This window comes from Sciurus carolinensis, chromosome 6 (assembly GCF_902686445.1).
Source record: "Sciurus carolinensis chromosome 6, mSciCar1.2, whole genome shotgun sequence".
Classification (NCBI taxonomy): Eukaryota; Metazoa; Chordata; class Mammalia; order Rodentia; family Sciuridae; genus Sciurus; species Sciurus carolinensis.
In genome coordinates, this window is record NC_062218.1 from 120,153,046 (window position 1) to 120,173,760 (window position 20,715).

Below are 20,715 nucleotides of genomic sequence, written 5' to 3' on the forward strand. Positions count from 1 at the left end.
TTAAGTTTGACTTAGTCTCCTAAATTAGCTCCCTTGGGTCATCATACCCATTTTAAAGATATGTGATTAAAGAAAGGGATATTTGCTCAAGGTCACCAAACTAAGTAATTATGTTCTTAGGTCACAATGAAAGCAGGCTAGGCCTCCTGTCTTGTATATTCAAATGGTTTTCTCTACTCAAGTATTCACCTAAGATTCATAACCTTTATTTTGCAGAGGAATGCCTCAAAGCTTGCTATACTGTGAGCTTACCAAAGAATTTAAGGTTGGACAGGTTCTAGCACACACTGCTCAAACTGCTCTGTTAAAATGCTTAGATCACAGCCTCAAGCTAAGGTCATTCCATTCCTGATATTTAATGCTTTAAATAAGCTATAAATTCAGCCACTTCTATTTATTTAGTAACATGAGACTATATTTTTTTTTAATTAAAAATTCAGTCAGGAACCTAACTAAGCTTTCTTGGATACAAAGTTACCAGAAACAGGAGTGGGGAGACTGGAAACAGAAAATCTGGAAGACCAGGAGCCCAGGACTGACATTACCACAAGCAAAGCCAGCCCAGATGGTGCCTCATTTGCATGAGAAGGGTTTTCTCCTACTAATTCTTCTCTCATTAGTCCTTTAAAAATGGGCAATTGGTTAACCCTCTCTGAGAATCTGTTAGCAGTTTTGTAAAGTGTGATGATGGCAGCTTACCTAAAAGGGTCACTATCAAGATGAAATGAATCAAGCACTTGATGGGCACTAAAAACTACCAAGTGCCCCTCACCCCTCGTCCACCTATTTTTGTGAATAAGACCAACGTGTTTTAGGGTGTTTAAGAGTGTCTATTCGCAGGCCCTAAGTGCTGATCCTCCAGATCCTCCAGATCCTCCAGATAGGTGTGGCAAATGGTAGAAAATGAAAATAAAAGAGTTGAAATTCTTTACCAAGTCCAGGTTCATAGGGTCAATGTGGGGATGGCACAAGAGGGGACACAGAAAGAATTCAACAGAGAGGCACAACAGTCCCATCCAGCCAACACATTCTTTCCTTCACAAAAAATGTTCAATGATCAATCACAGCCAGAGAGCAACCTTAATGGTCATCTCTAATCTCTACTTGTCTGGTGAAACAACCTCCTAGACACATCAACATCAACATGAACTCTTCTGGAATCTCCTTGATACCTACGTTAGCAGAGACACCCTCCTGCAAGAGAAGGCCCTATTTCATTTCTGTTAGAAAGTTCCTCTTTACAGTGAACTGAACTTCAAGTCTAAGGGCAGTAATTGTTGAGTTATTTTCACTCTAACTGCTGTCTTTACCCCTTAGAGTAAGGAAATAATTTTGTGATGAGATAAACAGGTTTTAACTGGATTTTCTTTTTCAACAACCTAGTGGGGACCCCCTCACAAGGGCTGGCTGATGTAGCTGCATGCAATGCGAGACAGTTATGCAACCTTCCCGTGTCAGCCACACATCTGCTATGGATTATTGTGAAGCTTTCGGAAGCAAGCAGCTCTGCTTGAGATGGCCAGTGATAATCTCTTCCTCCTCAGTGTGCTCACTCTAAAGGGTTAGAACACAATGCCGAGGAAGGTTGAGTAATGAGTCCTACTTGATGGAATATGAGCAGCGAAGAGCTTTCTCCAGGTTTCTGAACAAAATTTTGAAAATTGAAATCCACAAAGAAAACAAAGATGGTGCTCCATATGTGGAATTTGGATCACAGCCTCTTAGTCCATGATCTGTTTGGAAGTCTAACCTTCTTCTGGTTGTCATAATTTGATTTTTACATTGAGTGTCTGACACGGGCAGAATCTAGAAGTTAACAGTATGCCAAGTAGTCACAGTTTGAGAGACAGAAAAGGCAGGCAGGGAAGCTACAGGGCTACAAGAGGCTTGCCAGGTGTGGGTGGCCAAGGCTGACACTCAGCAGACAAACTCAGCAGGTGGTGAAATGTGCACTGAAGCAGAACTTACCCAAACAGGGTTCTTGGGAAGGGGAGGCTATTTTTTTGCAGGTAGTACTGAAAGGCACGGATCAGAAATTTTTCCACTTGAATAGGCCTGGTTACAAAACTTAGGTTTATTCAGCCTGTCCTTAAAAGAAGATCTATAGAAATATGTACTAGTTAAGATTCACAAAATTGTAGACCTCACCAAATGAATGCAAGTTCTGAGACACTGCTAATCGGAACACTGTGCTTGACTACTTATATTGTCCATAAATTTCCTAGTAGAAACAGAAGAAAGTTTTTTAAAAAAAATCACTTTCTCAATCTGAAATCTATTTCAAAAGATACTTTTTTTTGCATATGAATTCAGCAAAGTCCCATCGCATGCCATTTAATTTTCTCCATTTCAGCTATGTACAGTCAGCCCAAGACAGAAATAACAATGAAATGGAAAGTCAGCCACCATTCCACCATTCCAATTTTATGCAGCAAAGTAAGCATGACACGGAGCTGGGAATTTGCTGTTTCCCTTTTGGCTCTAGTCTCTTCATCTACACATGCCCTCCTACTGTGAGTGGTTCACATAGTGATGGTGAACATTGTGTTTAAGAAACTGACATAGTAATTGTATAACTTTGGGGAATACAGTGTGATGCTTTGATACATTTATACACTGTGGATTGATCAATCTGGGTTATTTACATCATCCATAATCTCAAATATTCATCATTTCTTCATTAAAAAACAGTCAAATAATGTTTACATATGAATACACAACCAGTGTAACTCCCCATCATGTACAACCACAAGAAGGGGAAGTTATACTCTATGTATGTAAAGTATGTCAAAATACATTCTACTGCCATGTGTAACTATAAAGAACAAATAAAAAAAATTTTTAAATAACTTTCGAAATCCTCTTTTCTAGCTATTTTGAACTAGGTATTTTTTCATAGCAAAATGCCTATAAAGACAAGCCAACCATATTATCATCTGGTCCCAAAGAAACAACAACCTGTTCCAGTACTATAGGAAGCACAAACACAGTAAGTCTTACACTTACTGGGACATGGAATGTCAGTCTTTAATATGGTAGCCTCCTAAGGTTTTCAAAAACAATATTAAACTCACACAATTTTTACTTTACATGACTCCTCAGTACTCTTAACCAAATTGGCACCTTAGAATCTTTAAGTTACAATGGTGTGGTCAAGAGTTGTGAGAAAAGACTCCTGATTTTAACTCTGGGATCCCCAAATCGTATGCCAGTGTACCTCAGAGCACCACAGCAAACACGGTATGATTTAAATATTTGAGGGAAAAAGAGCAATATTCAACATCCCAGACACTGCATAAGCTACTCATTCAAGCTAGTTCACAGTTTAACATAGCCTGTGCTATTTTCCTTGCGATGACATCATTTCTTTCCAAAGGTAGGCTGCTGTGATAAAAAGCAAGTATTATGTAAAAAGTGATGTGGAACAGGAAATGAGGGTAGAAGGATCCAATCAGATCTGAAGGTCTGAGAAATTGTGAAGTGGCTAGTGATAAATTTATTATTTCACATTCTACATTCAACCTCATTACCTACTGTGAAAAAAATTAAGAAGGGACCTTTATATCTTTTTTGTTTGCCAGTTGGTACAATTCTGTTTCATCGGTGGGGGGTACTTCAGAGATTTTACAGAAAGAAGTTTCCTTCCTGGTTCTGGTGCTTTCTTTCTGCAAGCGCCTGTAAGCATGGATGGCTTCTCCAGCACCCAGTTCCTGAGTGTGATACCTTCTTCAGCAGCTGGATCCGGCAGTGCGCCATGGTCAGCACCACACAGCTTCCAATGGCTTGCCTGGCATCTCTCTCAGGTGATTTGCAGCAGAATGCTTCCAGTGAGGAACCTTCTGGTAACAGCTTTCCTCAGCACCTTATTCCAGCAAGTTCTGCCAGCACAGCACCACAGTGACTTCTCTGCCACCCAGAGAGCCAAGGTCAACCATCCCCCTCCTATAAGATCTAAAGTGAAAGGAAGCTTGTGCCTGAGTGTTCATACCACATCCAGTGTGGTGGCTGCTCCTGATACCTGCTACTTCTCTATTCTTTACAGTTCTCTTTATTAGCCAACCCCAATTATAGCTCAGATTTCTTTTGCAATAGTACTATTAATTGTGGTAAAATACACATAACAAAATTTATCAACTTAACCATTTTTAAGTGTATAGTTCAATAGCAGTAAGTATATTCACATTTTTGTACAATCATCGCCAATATCCATCTCCACAAATTTTTCATCTTGCAAAACTATTTACTGGGCTGTTTTGTCTTTAAGAATGTGACTACATTAGGTAGCTCATCTAAGCAGAATTATAAAGTATCTCTCTTTTGTGACTGGCTCATTTCGCTTAGCATAATGTCCTCAAGGATCATCCATGTTGTAGTATATGTCGGAATTTCCTCCCTTTTAAAGGCTGAATGGTATTTCTTTTCACCTGTACATCTCATTTAGCTGATCTACTCTTCCACAGATGGACACTTGGGTTGCCTCTACCTGTTGGCTCTTTTGAAAAACGCTGCTATCAATGTTGATACACAAATACCTCTTCAAGACACTTTTCAATTATTTGGGGGCTCTATCTAAAAGTGAAATTGTGAGAGCATGTGGTCATTCTATTTTTAATTTTTTGAAGAACTACCATAGTGGTTTCCTAGTTAATATTTCTTTATTTTAAACTTTTCTGTTCAAATTACTGTGTGGTTTGTCTCCTGAATGGACCCTGATACATGCAGTGCCCAATGAATGTACACGTGCATTAGTAAATAAAAAAAGTAAAAACCTTTTTACCTTTCAATTATTATTTCACAGAACTACAAAGTTATTAAGTTGTTTAGACCTTAGCACTCAATAAATGTTAACTATTAGGTATTTCTTTTGTCCTAGAAATGACATTAAAAAAAATTACAGAGACACTAAGGGTCCCATGAGCCATGATCACTTGGGAACCTCTGCTCCAGCCTACACATTTCCTAATGCCATTAGTATCTGTCTCCTGGGAGGTTCCTTAGGGTCACTGTACCTAGGGACAGTCTTATCCCTGAAGGCACAGATAGCCCTTCACGTCCACCTCCAACACAGTGTCTTGATTTTCTTTATATATATTATTAAATTTATTCCCATTTAGGCAATAGTGCCAAGAAACCTTATAATTAGCATTACTTGTATTTCTAATCTAAGTCCCACAACCAAAATATTTACTGAATGGGTGTTTTCCCCTCCATTCCTATATCAATCAATCGGGCCAGCATTTCTAGTTGGCATTATCTAAGATTTTTAGGCAGTTTTCTCATAACAAGACCATAGGTTGAAAATTCAAATGCTGAATGGAGAAAAAATTTTCTAGAAAATTCAAATGCTGAAGCTAGAATGCACTAATTCCTTACCTGTAACAACTACAGGCTGCTTCAGTCCCTATACCCATGAAGGTACACAGTTAAGGCAGGCTGTGGGTAAAGTACTACTCCCAGGATGCCAGCTGGCACACCAGTCTCTCACGCCCAAAGAAGCCAATGCAATGCAAGTGAGCATGAAAGGCATCACCAGAGACGCGTTTGTGAATGTGCGCCACACACTCATAGATATGGATGGTCTAAAGAGTAAGTAATCATTCAGAAACTTTTGATACTTGCTTTCATTAACTGGAAATGACTTAAAAGCAACCTTAGGATGAATCATGATACCCTGTGCAGCCACACCAAGGGAGCAACTGCTGCCAGTCTAATTTTTCCGCTGTTACACCCTTCCAGAGCCCTCTTCAGGTCCCAACTCCTCTACGAAATCTGCTGAAGCCCACAGTGAACTTAAACACCTACAGTAAACATCTATTATACTTAAAGCTGACCATCCTGTTGTCTTCTGAAGCAGATCTATAACCTTGGCTATTTAAAACATAAGATCATACCTTAACGTGTGTTTACTTTTTCTCCTTTTTAGAAAGCACAACACATACTGGACACTTCGAAGGCTCTATACAACTAACAAAAATGATAATTTCATCATTTTATAATACTGTTATGACAACATATAAGAATAAACTGAATTTCCCCATGCCCCAAAAGTACAATATGGGGAACTAGGTATATACATATCTGCTATCTTCAAAAAGAAAGAAAAGAACACATGCATTGCATTGGGGAACTGAGGCTGACACTCTGTAACCATCCACAAATCTAACAAGTTTCCAAAAATTCTTTCAGAAAAGGAGCCAAGAAGAAAATAATTCTGACAGCTGCAAACCTTCTGTTTTACAACATGCACAGAACGGACACATTTCCTTTAACATCCTCATAAACAGAGGGCTGAGCAAATGCAAGCCTCCCCAGTAGATGTCCACGGGACTCTAGACTTCAACAAATGGATTGTACTTATCTTTATAAAGGCAACCTTACTAGCCACCTATCCAACCCACCACAATTACCACAGAGACCATTAATAAGATGGATTGGACAAAATCCCATTTCAGTTAATGGAATTTCCAGGGCCAGCAAGATACTGGCAGCAGCTGCCCACTTTAAAAGAGCAGCAACTTCTCCATCCTCAGATTGAAAACTTTGTTTCCTTTAAGTTAAGAACTAACATCCGGCACTGGCCACCTGAATATATATATACTAATAAATCCCAGATGGGAATTCCAGACACCTCTTTACTCAAGGCATGAATTTCTTTCAGGCAATAAACATTCTATTAAGCAAGCCTCCAAGGAATGAGCTCATTTTCAGAGACTGCTTCCATTCACTAGATGCTATGCTTTCTAAAGTCAATTTGGGATCATTGCACAACACGTAATTAATTTTGCCATCTCTTTTCTCAGTGGATGAAATCAGTCAGCAATTATAAAAAGATAGCACCTTTAAAAAGTGGACCTCATTTTTCCTAGTGGAAGTGGACCTTCCACCAGAGGCTAAGAAGGAGAGAGGGAAGTAATAGAGGAAAGTTGGATAAAGGGCACTGAAGTACAATTAGATGGAATAAGTTCTAATTTTCTATAAAACCGTTGGGTAACCGTAGTTCACAATTTACTATATGTTTATGAAGAACTAGAAGAGAGGAGTTCAAAGCTTCCCAACACAAAGAAATGTTTAAGGAGCTAGAAATGCAAACTACCCTGATTTGATCATCACACATTATATACATGTATCAAATTATCACACTGTACCCCATAAATTTGTACAAATATTATGTGTCAAGTAAAATTTTGAAAGGTTATTTTTAAAAAAGGTAGCACTTCATTTGTCCCAAATATCTTGTTATTTGGATCAGAGGAAATAAAAAAGCATCTCACGTGGCCATAGCCCCAAATTCTGAATTAACAACCCAGTTTAGAACCAAATAACTTATGTGCTCAGATTAAGCTATGTTACCATCGGCAATAGTAAGTATAATTTATCAAGTACCTACTACATGCTAGTGTTATGCTAGACACATTCTAGAACATATCTTTTCTCTTACACATCTCAGCATGGTGGTGCTTTCTAGTCCTTGAAGTACTTTGGCATACTTTGTCACTGATCCTCATGACAAGCCTGTAAGGAAGGAATCTTGGGTATTACTGACAACATTTGCTTTTGATGAGGGTACAGAACCTCAGAGATATTAAGTGGCTGGCCCACAGCCACTTAGCTGGGGCTGAGTGTAAGCTGAAACTAGAATGTGAGTCTTCTGACCTCATTCCTTGCTATTTTTTCTCTATACTATGGTGTCTCTCTGAGCAGAACACCAATTACCACACTAAACGGAAATCTGCCACATCACCAGAAGAGGGGTTTTGGGCAGTAAGAAAGGTCAAGGGCAAAGTTAATTTGGAGGCTAGGAGTCTGGCTGACCCTGGGGAAAGAGGAAACCAGACATTAAGTTTTTAAAAAGTAGCTGAGTATTGGTAACCCAGAGGAGGAATAGGTGTGGCCATGAGGGACACGAGGAATTCCATTTCACACACTGAGTCTGAGTGAGGTCTAAGCAGGGCAACTGGTGTGGATGAACTTGAGCCTCTTGTCTCAGACCAATTTCCCATATAACAGAGCTCTCTCCAGCAGTGGGGGGCTCCTGTACAGCTCAGTCTTAACTAAAAGTATTTCTAGAACAAATTACATAAAATATTTAGTCTTCATTTATTAAAGGCTATAGAACATAGTTTCTTAAATGAAGATTATAATTTTTAACCACACTGTTCTATAATATAGATATGAACCTACTTTTGCTCACTAAACCTGCCTGATAGTTATTTTTCATTATATTTACACCCAGTCAACAATTTCTGCCCAATTTCAAGAGACAAGAATATGCAAGTGATTAGGATTTCACATTCTTTATAAAAGCACTAGAAAGCCTATCCCAGTACACAGCCTACTGACTCATGTAACTCCCTTAATGTACTACAGTCATGCTTTCAGAGGGGAGTGGAATGAGACTGGGTTCTAACATCCGTAAAGTGAAGTTACATATGGTTAAAATTACCTTGAAAATTCCCTAAATAGCCCAGAAGTTTCAGTACCATCTACATATGTATACATAATACTGTATCAGTTCTTTTAGTCTGTTTCTCTTCAGTTGTCAAATATTCAAGTCCTTCCTCCATAATAATGATCAATTTATTACAGCCATTTGCCTGGTTTCCTGAACAAAGTGTTTCCCATTCTGTTGGTGGTGTGAACCCTTCAACTTATCCACTCCATAGCTCACATCAGAAGGTGGTCAACAAAAGCAATGCAGAGTTACTGCCTGGTGATGAAGTAGCTGCATGTGAATGGCCAGGATTTATTCACAACCATCTTCATCAGGGTGAGGTACCACTTTATTGACAGCATCTAACATGCCCTCTACAGTTTGTTATTGGATATGCAAGGGACCAAGGGAGAATTAAGAGTTCTGGAGGAAACCAGAGACTGTCTGCTCTAGAGCAAGGTGTAGGTGTCACCATTCAGATGTTATTTCATTTACACATTTCTCCATTCTGCAAGTATCTGTTGAGGTCATACCACATACAGGCAAGACATGTACAAGACACAGATACAACAGTCTTGTTATCTGTTCTTGAAGCAGACTGAGTTAGGGGGCAGGGGCAGGAAGGTTTGGGGAAGGACACTAACCATTTACTAACTAGAATCCAGTATGATAAATACAATAGCAGAAAAGCATGAGGTTTTGGGATGGTTCACAGGAGAAGAACCTAAATCAGACCTGAAGCAGTGACTCATCAAGAAAGGCTCATTGAAAAAAGTAATACCAGCAAAGAAAGAGGAGAAAAGAAGGAAGAAAGCATGCAAAAAGATCCACAGGTGAAGAAATATCTAGTGGGAAAGGAAGGCTGAAGAAAAAAATCAATGGCTAGGATAATCAGGTGGCCACTGGGGATCCTCTGAGAAAGAGAATTTAGTAACACAATTAGAGGTAGAAGCCAAATTGCAAGGGGTTGAGGAATAAACCTGCACTGAGAAAGTAGGGAAAGCACTGGTGACCATTCATTAAGGAAGTTTCCCAGAAGACAGTACCCTGCAGAGAAAGCACTATCAGAAGAACACAATTTTAGCACAAGTTTGAGTGGCTTTAAGAAAGAAATATTAAAATTTCCACAGGGAAGCTGGGTGCCACCATCTCTTACAAAAACACACTTGCAAGAATTTGCATGGACTCTGATAGGAGTTTGAATAATGTAAATAAAAAAGAATACTCAAAAACCCCTCCAGGTTCCCCATCACAGGTGCTGGTCCAGTGGATCTGACCCAAAGAGGACAATACAAAGTGTCATCTCTGAGGCACCGGGGGAGGTTCCTGAACCCCCAAATTCCAATCTTAGCATTCAAGAAATACTTCCATTAGAGAGCTGGTACTTTGGGTACCACCCTCTTTTCTTTGTCCTGTTTTCTGTTTCACCACCAGGTTCTTTTTAAAATACAAGTATACTTGGAAGAAAGGCCTGTGAATGACTAACACCTCAGAGTAAATGAATTCACTGGTTTCTTTATTCTTTCCAAGCAGGCATGATGACTGCAGGGCACAGTGAGTGGGAAGCAGAGATGCAGAAATTAAGAGTGTGAGGAGGGTTGGGAAGAGAATGAATGTGATGAGCATGTCCCACTCCCAGCTCTGCCTGATCACTCACCCCATTGCTGCCTAACCCCATGCAAAAACAGAGGAAGGACTACACCAACAGATGGTTTATAGAGCAGGAGTGTGAGGTTTCAAACGCTTGGAGTTCCTTATTTTTTTGTGATGCAAATTTTTTAAATGATGTAAAATACTCAGAACTATTTTGATTGAGATTTCCATCTCTGCTTCTCTAAACTGATTCAGCCTCCAAAGGCTAAAAACGACTTTCACGAGAATGATTTCTTTTGAGGTTATTTCCAATTTGTGGGTGAAAATGATCGTGGCTCTCTTTTCCAAAGACACCCAGTTTTCTAATCCAAGGTGGAAGTTGAAGTCAATTATAAAAATGAAATCATAAAAGACTCACAAAATCTGGTATCTCTGACACTGAGCAAACACAGCCGAGACAGCTGAAGTCACTTGGCTTATAGCCCAAGAATCACTAACTGGTAGCCTTAGGGCTAATTCAATTCAAGATGGACTTTTCTACAGCCAGGTAAGTTTTATTTTTTCATCTGAACTTCAACACCTCTAAAGAAGATCTGTTCTAAGTTTGCCTTCTACTACAAAACTTCCATTTCACACAGAGCACTATGTATACCTTCGTAGTACTTGCTTGGTTCCTTCAGGCATTTGATTTGGGACCACTGGTTTACACAAACTAACATTAAAACAAACACCCTCTCTCCTACAGAGGTGGAGCTCCAGCAGTGAGCATTTTAGAGTGGAGCACAGGCGAGTCACTGAGCAACAGAATTACTAACAAACAGTAAGCTAAGACAGTGTGCAACAGCACTGTAATAAGACTCGACAAAACAGCAGTGCAAAACATCAGTCAGGCTCACCAATCTATGGATGAAATGCAACTGTGGCTTTGCAACCACTTTTTAACAGAAGTACCTGCTGTGAGTCACCACCTGCTTTGACCTCAGGTACAAAGCTCCAGCTCTACTCCTGACATCTATCTGCATGTCCAAGAACACAAGACTGGCAGCCAAAACCCTATTCTGGGTTGGCCAAGGATATAATCCTTCCATTCAGTGAACTGTGGCCATAAAGGCAATATCTGTGATCTCCAATGAACAACATTCAATTTGGAGCGATTCATGCCTGGCACACCGCCAGCTGAGTCACTTGGTAGCTATTTGAGACATCTAGCACACAATGCAGAAATGGTGTTGTCATCTGCTGTATGTCCTGACATGGGGGACATAAGTCCCATCCCTCCCCAGACCCTTAGTTCCTTGTGATACTTCCAACCACACCTTGTACAGAACCTAGGAATCAGAGAGCTAATGCTCAAGGGATGGTTTCAAGGTTATCTGATTCAATTTCTCATTCCTCAAACTTGGTCACAAATGGGAAAATAGGCCCAGCAAGTTGATGCAACATTTCCAAAGACTCATCATACAAGTGTCTTAACAGGAACTAGAAATAAATCTCTAAGACCTCGACTGTGGTCTCAGGAACTCGGCACTCCTCCTGCATCCAGCCTCCAGGGAGTTCAGCAAGCCTTTAATACCCTTGGTTCCCTAAGTCCAGTCCAGTACTCCTGCATTTGATTTCTAGGACCCACATGGATGGCCTAGCTCACCCTAGTCCCTCTTAGGGTTTGGCCCTCCGTGCACTGGTTTCTCTCTGTGCATTGGTTTCCCTCAAGGATGTGGCAGGGAATATTGGCTAGCTGTGAACAAAGTTCTGAAGTTTGGAATTCTAGACAGCAGCCATAGATGTTATATAAAAAAAACACTGACCCCTCTCTTGCTCCAACTGACTCACCACAAGAGTGTTTTCTTGTATCACTCTGCCCTTCTTTCCCTCCAAATGTTGCCCCTGCCTCAGACAGCCACTGTCCTGCAGGACCCATCTAGAATAAATTAAACGAAACTCTCAGGACGGATTGCCTTGCTTTATTTCTTCATGCACAGTTTCAAAGCTTTACATGATGCAGAGCCCAGTTATTGAAATTTAAATAGATAAAACAATTAGTCAAATACAGTGATTAGGGTCTTATCTTTAAGATGTAAGGCCACAGGAATATACAGCTGCCTTTTACAGTTTTTAAAGAAAACTTATATTGGACTTCAGTGTTCTACGGTGACATATAATTACCAGAGGTTGAAAAGTTAACAGTAATTTTCTCTACTTCCTATTCTAATTGTTTGATGCCTACCTGACCAGATCTATGGTACCTTGGAGATGCTTTACTGATCTTTGAAAAATTTCCCTTCATGAACTACGGTTTCATGAAATCTGTGTCCTTGCTCACCCTGATAGCATCTGACATTTGTCATCAGGAGTTAGTAATCCCATATGCAGGGTCCTATTCAACTAAAGCATACCATACCATAGCCAGTCACCAAATAAGAAGCAACTCAGTGAAAAAAACACAAGAGGACACCTGTGTAGCAGACTCAATGTCACCTCCCTCACTCCCTCTCTGAGTAGCAGCCCGACCATTTTAACTCCACTGTAGCAATCCCATGCCCCTCTGCTGTAGAGTAACTGGTTTAGGCAATCTGAGCCCAAGACAATCACCACAGCAGATGCTGTAGCCAAAAAACTAGCCACTGAGATGTCAGAAATTTGCAACGGGCTTTGGAAAAGGTTGCTCACTACTCTGACAGCCATCAGAAGCCAGTTCTCTGTCTCCTCCAGGATGGTGTGTTGTGGATGTAAAGTCTAGAATTTGCTGCAGAGTCTTATCACTGTGAGAAAACCCAGTTCGGATGAAGTGCAACCACAGAGGGTAGACTGGAAAGGACATGAGTTCCTGACATCACTGAATTGCTAAAACAAACCTCATCCTAGTTAGCTAATTATAAATTCTCTTGTGTATGACCAATCTAAACTGGGGTTTCTCTTTCTTGCACAGTAGGGGCCAGAACGGAGGTACTATGTGGGGTAGCCACAGAGGAGAGTGCCTGAAAGCTTCTAATCTTGCTGCTGGCTTCACCACATTCCCAACACCTGGACAGTAAGTCAATAAACCCTCTCAGTCCCATTTCTTCCAGTTTGCTTTCTAAGCCTGGAAGGCTGCCTCTTAAGTAGGACCAAGCCTGACCTGATACCAGTGGTAGCAGACAGCAGTCTGAAGGCCAGGGGAGGGGATGGAGGCTGAGAAACCTCAAAGGCACAGGTGAGGTGGGGAGCCTGAGCAGAGGACCTGGGTCCCTAGTCTTTCTCCTGTGCACAGTCCGGTGCTGCCCACCACCTAAGGGGCTTCTTGATGTGGGAATATCCTTGTCATAGTCAGGTGGCTGCCCTGATGGGACAGAAAAGGCAAGACTTGTAGGTGGGAGGAGGTGCCAGGAAGGTATGTATGTGTGAAAGTGCCATTTTCCAATCTGGAGTAAGACACCAGGAGTGACGTCAGATCTGTCCTGGGGTTTCTCCCAGGAGCTGAGGTGTGGTGAGGACCTCAAGGGCACATGTGACAAAGGACAGAAACATCATTAAGTAGTTAGCAGGAGAAGGGGCAATAGTAAGAAGCACTGCTTTGTTCCAGTCAGGCCCGATTTTAGCCTTAGAAAACATTCAAAGTCCACTCGGTACTGCTTTAAACACACTGCACACAGCTAATTATATTTCAGCACTTTCTCCGTGGTCCTACAGCTGAATCACTGAATCCCAACAGGATGACCTTCTAAAAGCTGGGAAATTACCTAGGATTTTCATTCGACTGTCTTTGGTGGCACCTTGAACTAAGCCCTTTCATTCTCCATCTCCCACACGCAAAAAATACTTGCGATGCTCCTGCTTAGATGGGAAGCTGGTATTGCAGAAATGTTTCCTGTCAGACTTTCTTATGGTCTATTGCTCACAGCAGCCTCCACACAAATATCTGGATTTCTGCTGTGCTTCACTGTCTTATTGGCCCTGAGTTTGGATCACAGCATTTCTTTCCTCAGCAAGTGCTCATTCTTTCCTTCTTACCAAGTCCAGCTCAGAGAGCTCCGCACGCCCCCAGCACCACTCTCCTAAAAACAAACAAACCAAAAGACCACAGAAGTCTGCATCCTCAGGCTCCACTGGTAGCCAAAACAACTTTACTGAAAGAACTGATTTCAAAGGATGCAAATCAATGCTCAACTTAATGGTTCAAGTTGGTGGGATTTCAGAGTTCATTTATAGACAACGTGAATGAACACATGAAATCACCTTGGTTGGAAAAAAAAAAAAGGGAGGGGGAGGCTAAATAAACAAATACAAATGCAAGATACAATGATTATGTAAATCTCACATTATAACAGGAGCTCAACTTTAAGAGAAAGGGTCTAAGCAATGCAAGAAAGTTCAGAACATGTTCCCACAAAATGCAAATTCCTCATGTCACTTCATCTACTGGATACAGGGCAAAGGATGATTAAACAAGAGGAGACAATGCAGGTGACAGCTCAAAGTCATTCTCTTCTATTCTTAGCACTTGTCTGACCTTCATCAGAGTATGATATTAGAGGATTTGGCCTGTGTCCAGAGGACAACAGTCATAAAACATAACGGAGATGGAAGAGGGGAAAAAAGGCTTTAGTTCAAAGCACAGTGTTATGGTGTGAATGTGAGGTGTCTCCCAAAAGTTCACGTGTGAGACAATGCAAGATGGTTCAGAGGAGAAATGGTTGAGTTATGACAGTATTAACACAATCAGTGAATTAATCCCCCGATGGGATTAACTGAGTGGTAAATGAAGGTAGGTTGGGTGTGATTGGAGGAGGTGGGTATTGGGGAGTGTGCCTTTGGGGTAGATATTTTGTATCTGGTGAGTGGAGTCTCTCTCTCTCTCTCTCTCTTTCTCTCTCTCTCTCTCCTTCTGATCATCATGTGAGCTACTTCCCTCTGCCATACTCTTCTGCCATGATGTTTTGCCTCACCTTGAGCCCCAAGGAATAGAGCCTGTTGTCTATGTATTGAGACCTCTGAATCTGTGAGCCCCCAAATAAACTTTTTCTCCTCTAAAATTGTTCTTGTCAGGTCTTTTAGTCACAGCAGCGAAAAAGGCTGACTCAAACACACAGCAGGAAGACAACAGAGTACTGGGCAAAAATTGTCCCCATTAAGCTGTACTTGGTGACAATGAGTTCACATTCCATCCTCAACTAGTAATTCTGTTTTCAAATTAATTTTCAATAATGTTTAATGCTCAACCTCACTTTCATGAGGATGGTGCCATACAAGGAGCTATGATCAAACCCTTTAGGATTGCAGAAACCTTTTCATATATTAACTATATCCAAATAACTTAAATATGAATGCAGATAAGGAACAGGGTAGTCATCATCAGACTTTGGGTGCTTGAACTTACCAGCTGATTGGGAGAGAACTACTGGGAAAACCCAAAGGATTTATCTCCATGTCAAAATAAAGAAAAGCAGCATCTGGCATAGTATTCCTGTGGGGAAGAAAGGTCTCACCCATTCTCATGTTTGCAGTGGGCCTCTGTAGGTAGGTAAAGACACACTGAGGGAATGACCAAGATGAACCACACAGAACACAACTGCTAGAGGAGCCACAGAACTCTGCTTCCACTCAGACCACTGCACCTGGACAGCTGAGCCTGTGTGTGGTCACTCATTCCCAGCTGGGCAGGCAGGGTGGAGGGAAGAATGCTGGAGTTGAGAGGAAGGTTTCTGTCCCAGTTTTGGCACTATAAAGTTGGACACCTGACAAAGGACACCTGACTTGGTTTCTTTGGGCTAAGTTTCATGTATAAAAGGAGCAAATTAGATTAAATCAAATGTCTTCTTATCTTATGCTCAATACAAATCAAATTCATTAAACTGTCAAGTAGGCCCTACTAATCTGGCCCCCCCCAGTTCTCAGTCTCGTCTCTCCTCCAGCTGTTTCTGGAACACGTCAGGCCATCCGGGCCTCAGGGCCCTTGCTGCTGCTTGTCCTCTGCCTGTAATGTTCTGCCCCAGGATATCCCTGTCTGGCTTCCTCATACCTCTCAGGTGTGTCTAATATCACACTCCAGTGAGGATTTATTCCCAATTGCAACCACTGCCACCCATTACCACCATCCCCACCACACACAAAAACAACCCCTATTTCTTTCTCTATTTGTCTTTATTTTTTTTTTATCCTTAGCACTTAGCATCCCACTTACTATATATTTTATTATTTACTTTGCTAATTGTCAGTATCCCCCAAATAGAATGTCAGATCTCCAAGAGCTGCTTTTTTCACTGCTGCATCCCCAGTGCCTAGAAGAGCATCTGGAATCTAACAGGAATTCAGCAAGCGCGTGCGGAACGGATGCATTCCTGGATGGGTGAAAGGCAGGGCAGGAGGAATAATGACCTCCATGGTGTCTTCAGCTCTGAGGTCTGTGGACTGTGGTGCCTATGGAAAGAGTGCTCTCTGCCACCAGGATGGACTCCAACCACATGAAAAAAACAAGCTGACCCAAGTGAAAACCCAAAGGGCCCGGGGCCAGTTGTGGCATGCTTCATCTGCTGCAGAACTGCTCAAGTGCATGCCCTGAGTGGGGGAGGGCCAAGTACACCAGCACTCTTCAGCAAACTTGGGTCTCTGAGAAATTCTTGGTATTGACATCTGGTCCCATATTTTTAGAGTCTAAATAAATATCAATTTTTTGGTCGGGGGACATAACTATATCCATTTTATCTCTCTATTCTTCACTTAAAACCCTGGGGAAACAGAAATGTTTCCTTACTGCCAAGACAGCACACCATCTTTTATCCTGAAGTGACAAAAGGTGGTGTGCTCCCACGTGCATTTCAGTCAGTCCCACTAGATGGCGACATGGGCAGGAGGCGCTGCTATCCAAGGAGGAAATTTACAGCAACACTAGAGAGTTTCCTACCCACCTCTCTGCCCCTCTGGCTCTCTGCTTGGCTCTCTCCCCTTTGCTCCCTCTTCACTTTTAATCTGTCTATTTTCAACACTAATTTACAATCTGCTCTCAAATGGTTCATGCTTACCCATGAACACATATGACTTAATCACTCTAACCTTGGAAGTTGTTTTATGTATACTTCATTCTGCCAAAGTTCATTACTTACCTTCCCTCTGGAATTCTACCCCAAACTCACTTCTTCCATAAAACCTTCCCAAGCAAAACTGGCTCTGATCCCGACTGTATATACACCACAATGTACAGTCATAGACACATAACTATTTTTATATATTAGGTAGAACACGCATGCACACACGCACACACATACACACACTAGACAGACACACACAACTCTGGGTGTCTGGTAGACCAATGTTTATTTTATATAAATGATGTGCAGGTGACCACATTCCATCCAAGAGAAGTAGTCATGACTCTACAAAATACTACTGGCTGCCAAGGGTTTAATTAATGAGCAGAGAGACTAGATATACCAACACTCACCTATGTCTTTCAGTTTCTAGATTTTTCCTAATATTCAATTTAAGCTCCAGAAAGCCATTTGAGCAGGAAAAAAAATAAGATAAACTTAAGCAAATACTATGCCTTGATTTGAACAAAAGTGTGTAAATGCCAATATAATTTTAAAGGTTGTTTTAAAAGCACTATTTTGATCCTTGGTAAGGCTTTCAATTTTCTTTAAAAGTAAAATTAAGTCTACTTGTAGAAGCATTTGTATGACTAAAAACAAGTCCGAGGTGTTATTTTAAAGGTATAAAAGGCTTTATATATAAGGTAAAATTGCTTTTTGACTATGAGCAAAAACGACAACAGAGATATTCTGACAATGACCCAAGGGGAGAACAGAAATGAACTCCCTCGGGTTTACAATATTACCACTGTAACCAGACCACTGAGAGCCAGGGGTGTCCTACAGGCAAGATGTGAGTGGAAATGTAATGAAGAATCTTTAGGTAAAACAGATCTACTCGATTTTTTTCAGAGTTCCATTTCTGAAACTCTTCTTCATTTTGTTTACAAATGAAACTGTACGCAATCTTCAAATGCCATTTTCTTCACCCACAGTACTCATACTCCTTTCAGCTAACCACTAGCTCTCCACAGCCACAGCCACAGCAAAAGAAAAGCAGGGATTTCTTGAACACGACCCCTCTAAAGCCATGACAAATATCATTTCCGGGTAGACAGCAACACCATGTCACTTAGTCATCTGAACTTTCTGCCAGATTCCAACAAAGACATCACACCCAAGATCTCTGAGGGCAGTTTTCACTCACCTAGCTTCAGCATTTTCTCCCTGGGCTTGAGCAGAAGGACAACTTCACCGTGTCTGAGTAGAGTCACGCTGACTCAAGGAACATGGCAATCGCCCTGCCGATGTGTATGCCAGGGCATCTGCTTTGCCATCAGGAAGAGTCACTCTTCCTCAAGAATAATTGGAAAGAAATCATACTAGCCTTTTGAAAAATCCACCAGAAGGTTACCAAACAAATGCACAGGAGACGCTGGTCAACAACAGTCACTTTAAAAAGTTGTCTTGCTTGTTATTCTGGGCGCTGGGTTTCGTCACTTGTAGTGGAATGCATTATGTAGCCTTTAATTGTGAGTCCAGAGAGGTCTCCACGTTCACAATGGGGCGAACTGGTGGCTGCCTGAACTTGCTACCTGTAAACTACGCTACACAGAAACCCTGGTCTCCCGTGATAGGTGAATGGGAGATGTTTTCAAAATCAAACAGAACAGGAAGTCTAATGTTCAAACATGCTAGAAAACAGATACTTGAAGAGGAAAAAAATAAAAAAATAAAAAAGGAGTAGGCCTATTCACAGATACCTGGGAAAATAGAATTAAAAAAAAAAAACAACTCATTCCTACCTGGCCAGTATAAACATGAATGTCTATTAATAGTAAGTATTGCTTAGAGGTGTTCCTGTTCTCAGGACAACTACAGAACATAGTTTGGACAATGTTGCTACTTAGACTCATTAGTCTTGTACATTTGAAGGGAATTATAAAGCATGTTAAGTGTGAGGTATTCAGATGGTCACAACACACACATGTGCACAACACACATACCCCCTCTGTGGGCAATCTAAGAGTCTCTTTAGGAGCTTATTTATTTACCTGGGCATTTGGCAGTCATCAACACCCACAAAGCTTTCCTTTACCGCCCCCACCCCAGGTCAAATTCTGCCCACCCTACAAGACCACTTCAAGAGCACCAACTCTTTGAAGTTTTTTCCTGACGACCCCAATTAAGTATATACAATCTCAGACTCTTCTTTTAATTCCCACAGAACCTCAAATGAACTTTGTTGGTGAATTTTTTTGGCACTTAACACAGTTGTCTATATATTATCTTTAGTTATATATCTATCTTATTCCCCACAAAATGGGATGATAATTTTAATTTTTATCATCTGTAACAATAACACTCCTCCTGAGCCTACAAGGCACCCAACAAAAAAGATACCAAGTGGAATATAAGGACAAGTTCTCTGAAGCCTGCTAGACCTGGTTCAAATTTTATTTATGATGTTTTATTGTTTTGTGGATTTGCGAGTTATTTAACCTTCTTGAGCAATTTTTGTTCTTCTGTAAAATGAGAATAACACCATCTACATCACAGAATAATTATAAAGATTGAAAGAGAATCATGCAAATAGTGTATTGGCTTATGCACTGTGAGCTCTTAAGTAGTAATGACCATTATTGCTGACCTAATTAAAATCAAATGCCTACTATTTGTTGGGAGAGGAAGCTAAAATAGATACCAAATCAATATCAACTTACAAACATATCTACACATTTCTTATTTTCTTTAGCCTACATTATCATGTGACTAACTCATAGAAGCATGAGGAGGCTTGAAATTTATACCTTAGAAACCATCCTGGGTTGGATGTAACTCAGCGGTAGAGTGCTTGCCTAGCATACACAAGGTCCTGGATTCCATCTCCAGCACCGCACAACCAACCAACCAAACAACCATTTTTTTGTGAGTTCACAAAAGTGTTTCTCCCCAAATTCTGGCTGGCATTTATGAAAACTTCATTGGGGACTATAGGTCAAAGAAGATGTCAAGAGAAATCTCTTCCTAGAAGTATAGGATTCTAAATCCAAGAATTTCCCAAACTTTAATTCTATTAATATTGGCTATTTCAAGGGTAATTTATCAAGAGTAAAAATGTTACATATAAATAGATAAACAGGTCTCACATTGCCCTAAAATGTGACAACTACATGGTTACCAGCAACTGCTCTGTCCATTGTTGCTGGGGGGAAACTGAGCAGCACAGTAAGGCTATGGAAGGGGAGGCTGGAGGAAGAATCCTGCAGCTCCACATCAAAACACCTGCAAACACACTGGCAGAGACCTCATACATGCTCCGGGGCCATGCAGGGAGGCCCTAGGAAGGTCTGAAGCAGGTAGGGCAAACAAGCTGCAAGCACTGTGGCCTCAGGTATCAAGGGCCACCTCCCCATCCTGCAGCACACTCCTGATTTCAGAAAGAGTTCTCCAACAAGAGGAGGATACAAAGCAAGGCATCTGGATGGGCATTCTCTGAAGACACAACTCTTCTCTCACTTGAGATCAGAATGCCCAGGTCCATCCAGACTCAGATCAAATTAGTGTGTTGTAGAAAGCAGTCTCTGCATTTGGAATTATATTCTGCTCATCCTTCTTCATTTGGGAGGAGTCACAGACAGAAGCTAAGTAGGGAAACTCTCAAGTAACTATCTGTGAGGTAGTCAAAAT

At 41.1% G+C, this 20,715-nt stretch overlaps 1 protein-coding gene across 2 annotated transcripts in view; it reads right to left on the reverse strand.

Annotated features, from left to right (window-relative positions):
• Tnfaip8 (TNF alpha induced protein 8) overlaps positions 1-20,715 on the reverse strand; it is a 112,369-nt gene that overhangs the window by 41,951 nt on the left and 49,703 nt on the right. Inside the window, exon 1 of one of the 2 annotated variants that reach the window (XM_047554703.1) lies at positions 18,233-18,614. The exons of the other annotated variant lie outside the window; for it this stretch is intronic. Within the exon in view, the coding sequence (XP_047410659.1) occupies positions 18,233-18,245 (13 nt within the window). The 5' untranslated portion in view covers positions 18,246-18,614. Of the gene's footprint in view, positions 1-18,232; positions 18,615-20,715 lie in introns of those variants that run through there. 2 annotated transcript variants of the gene reach the window in all.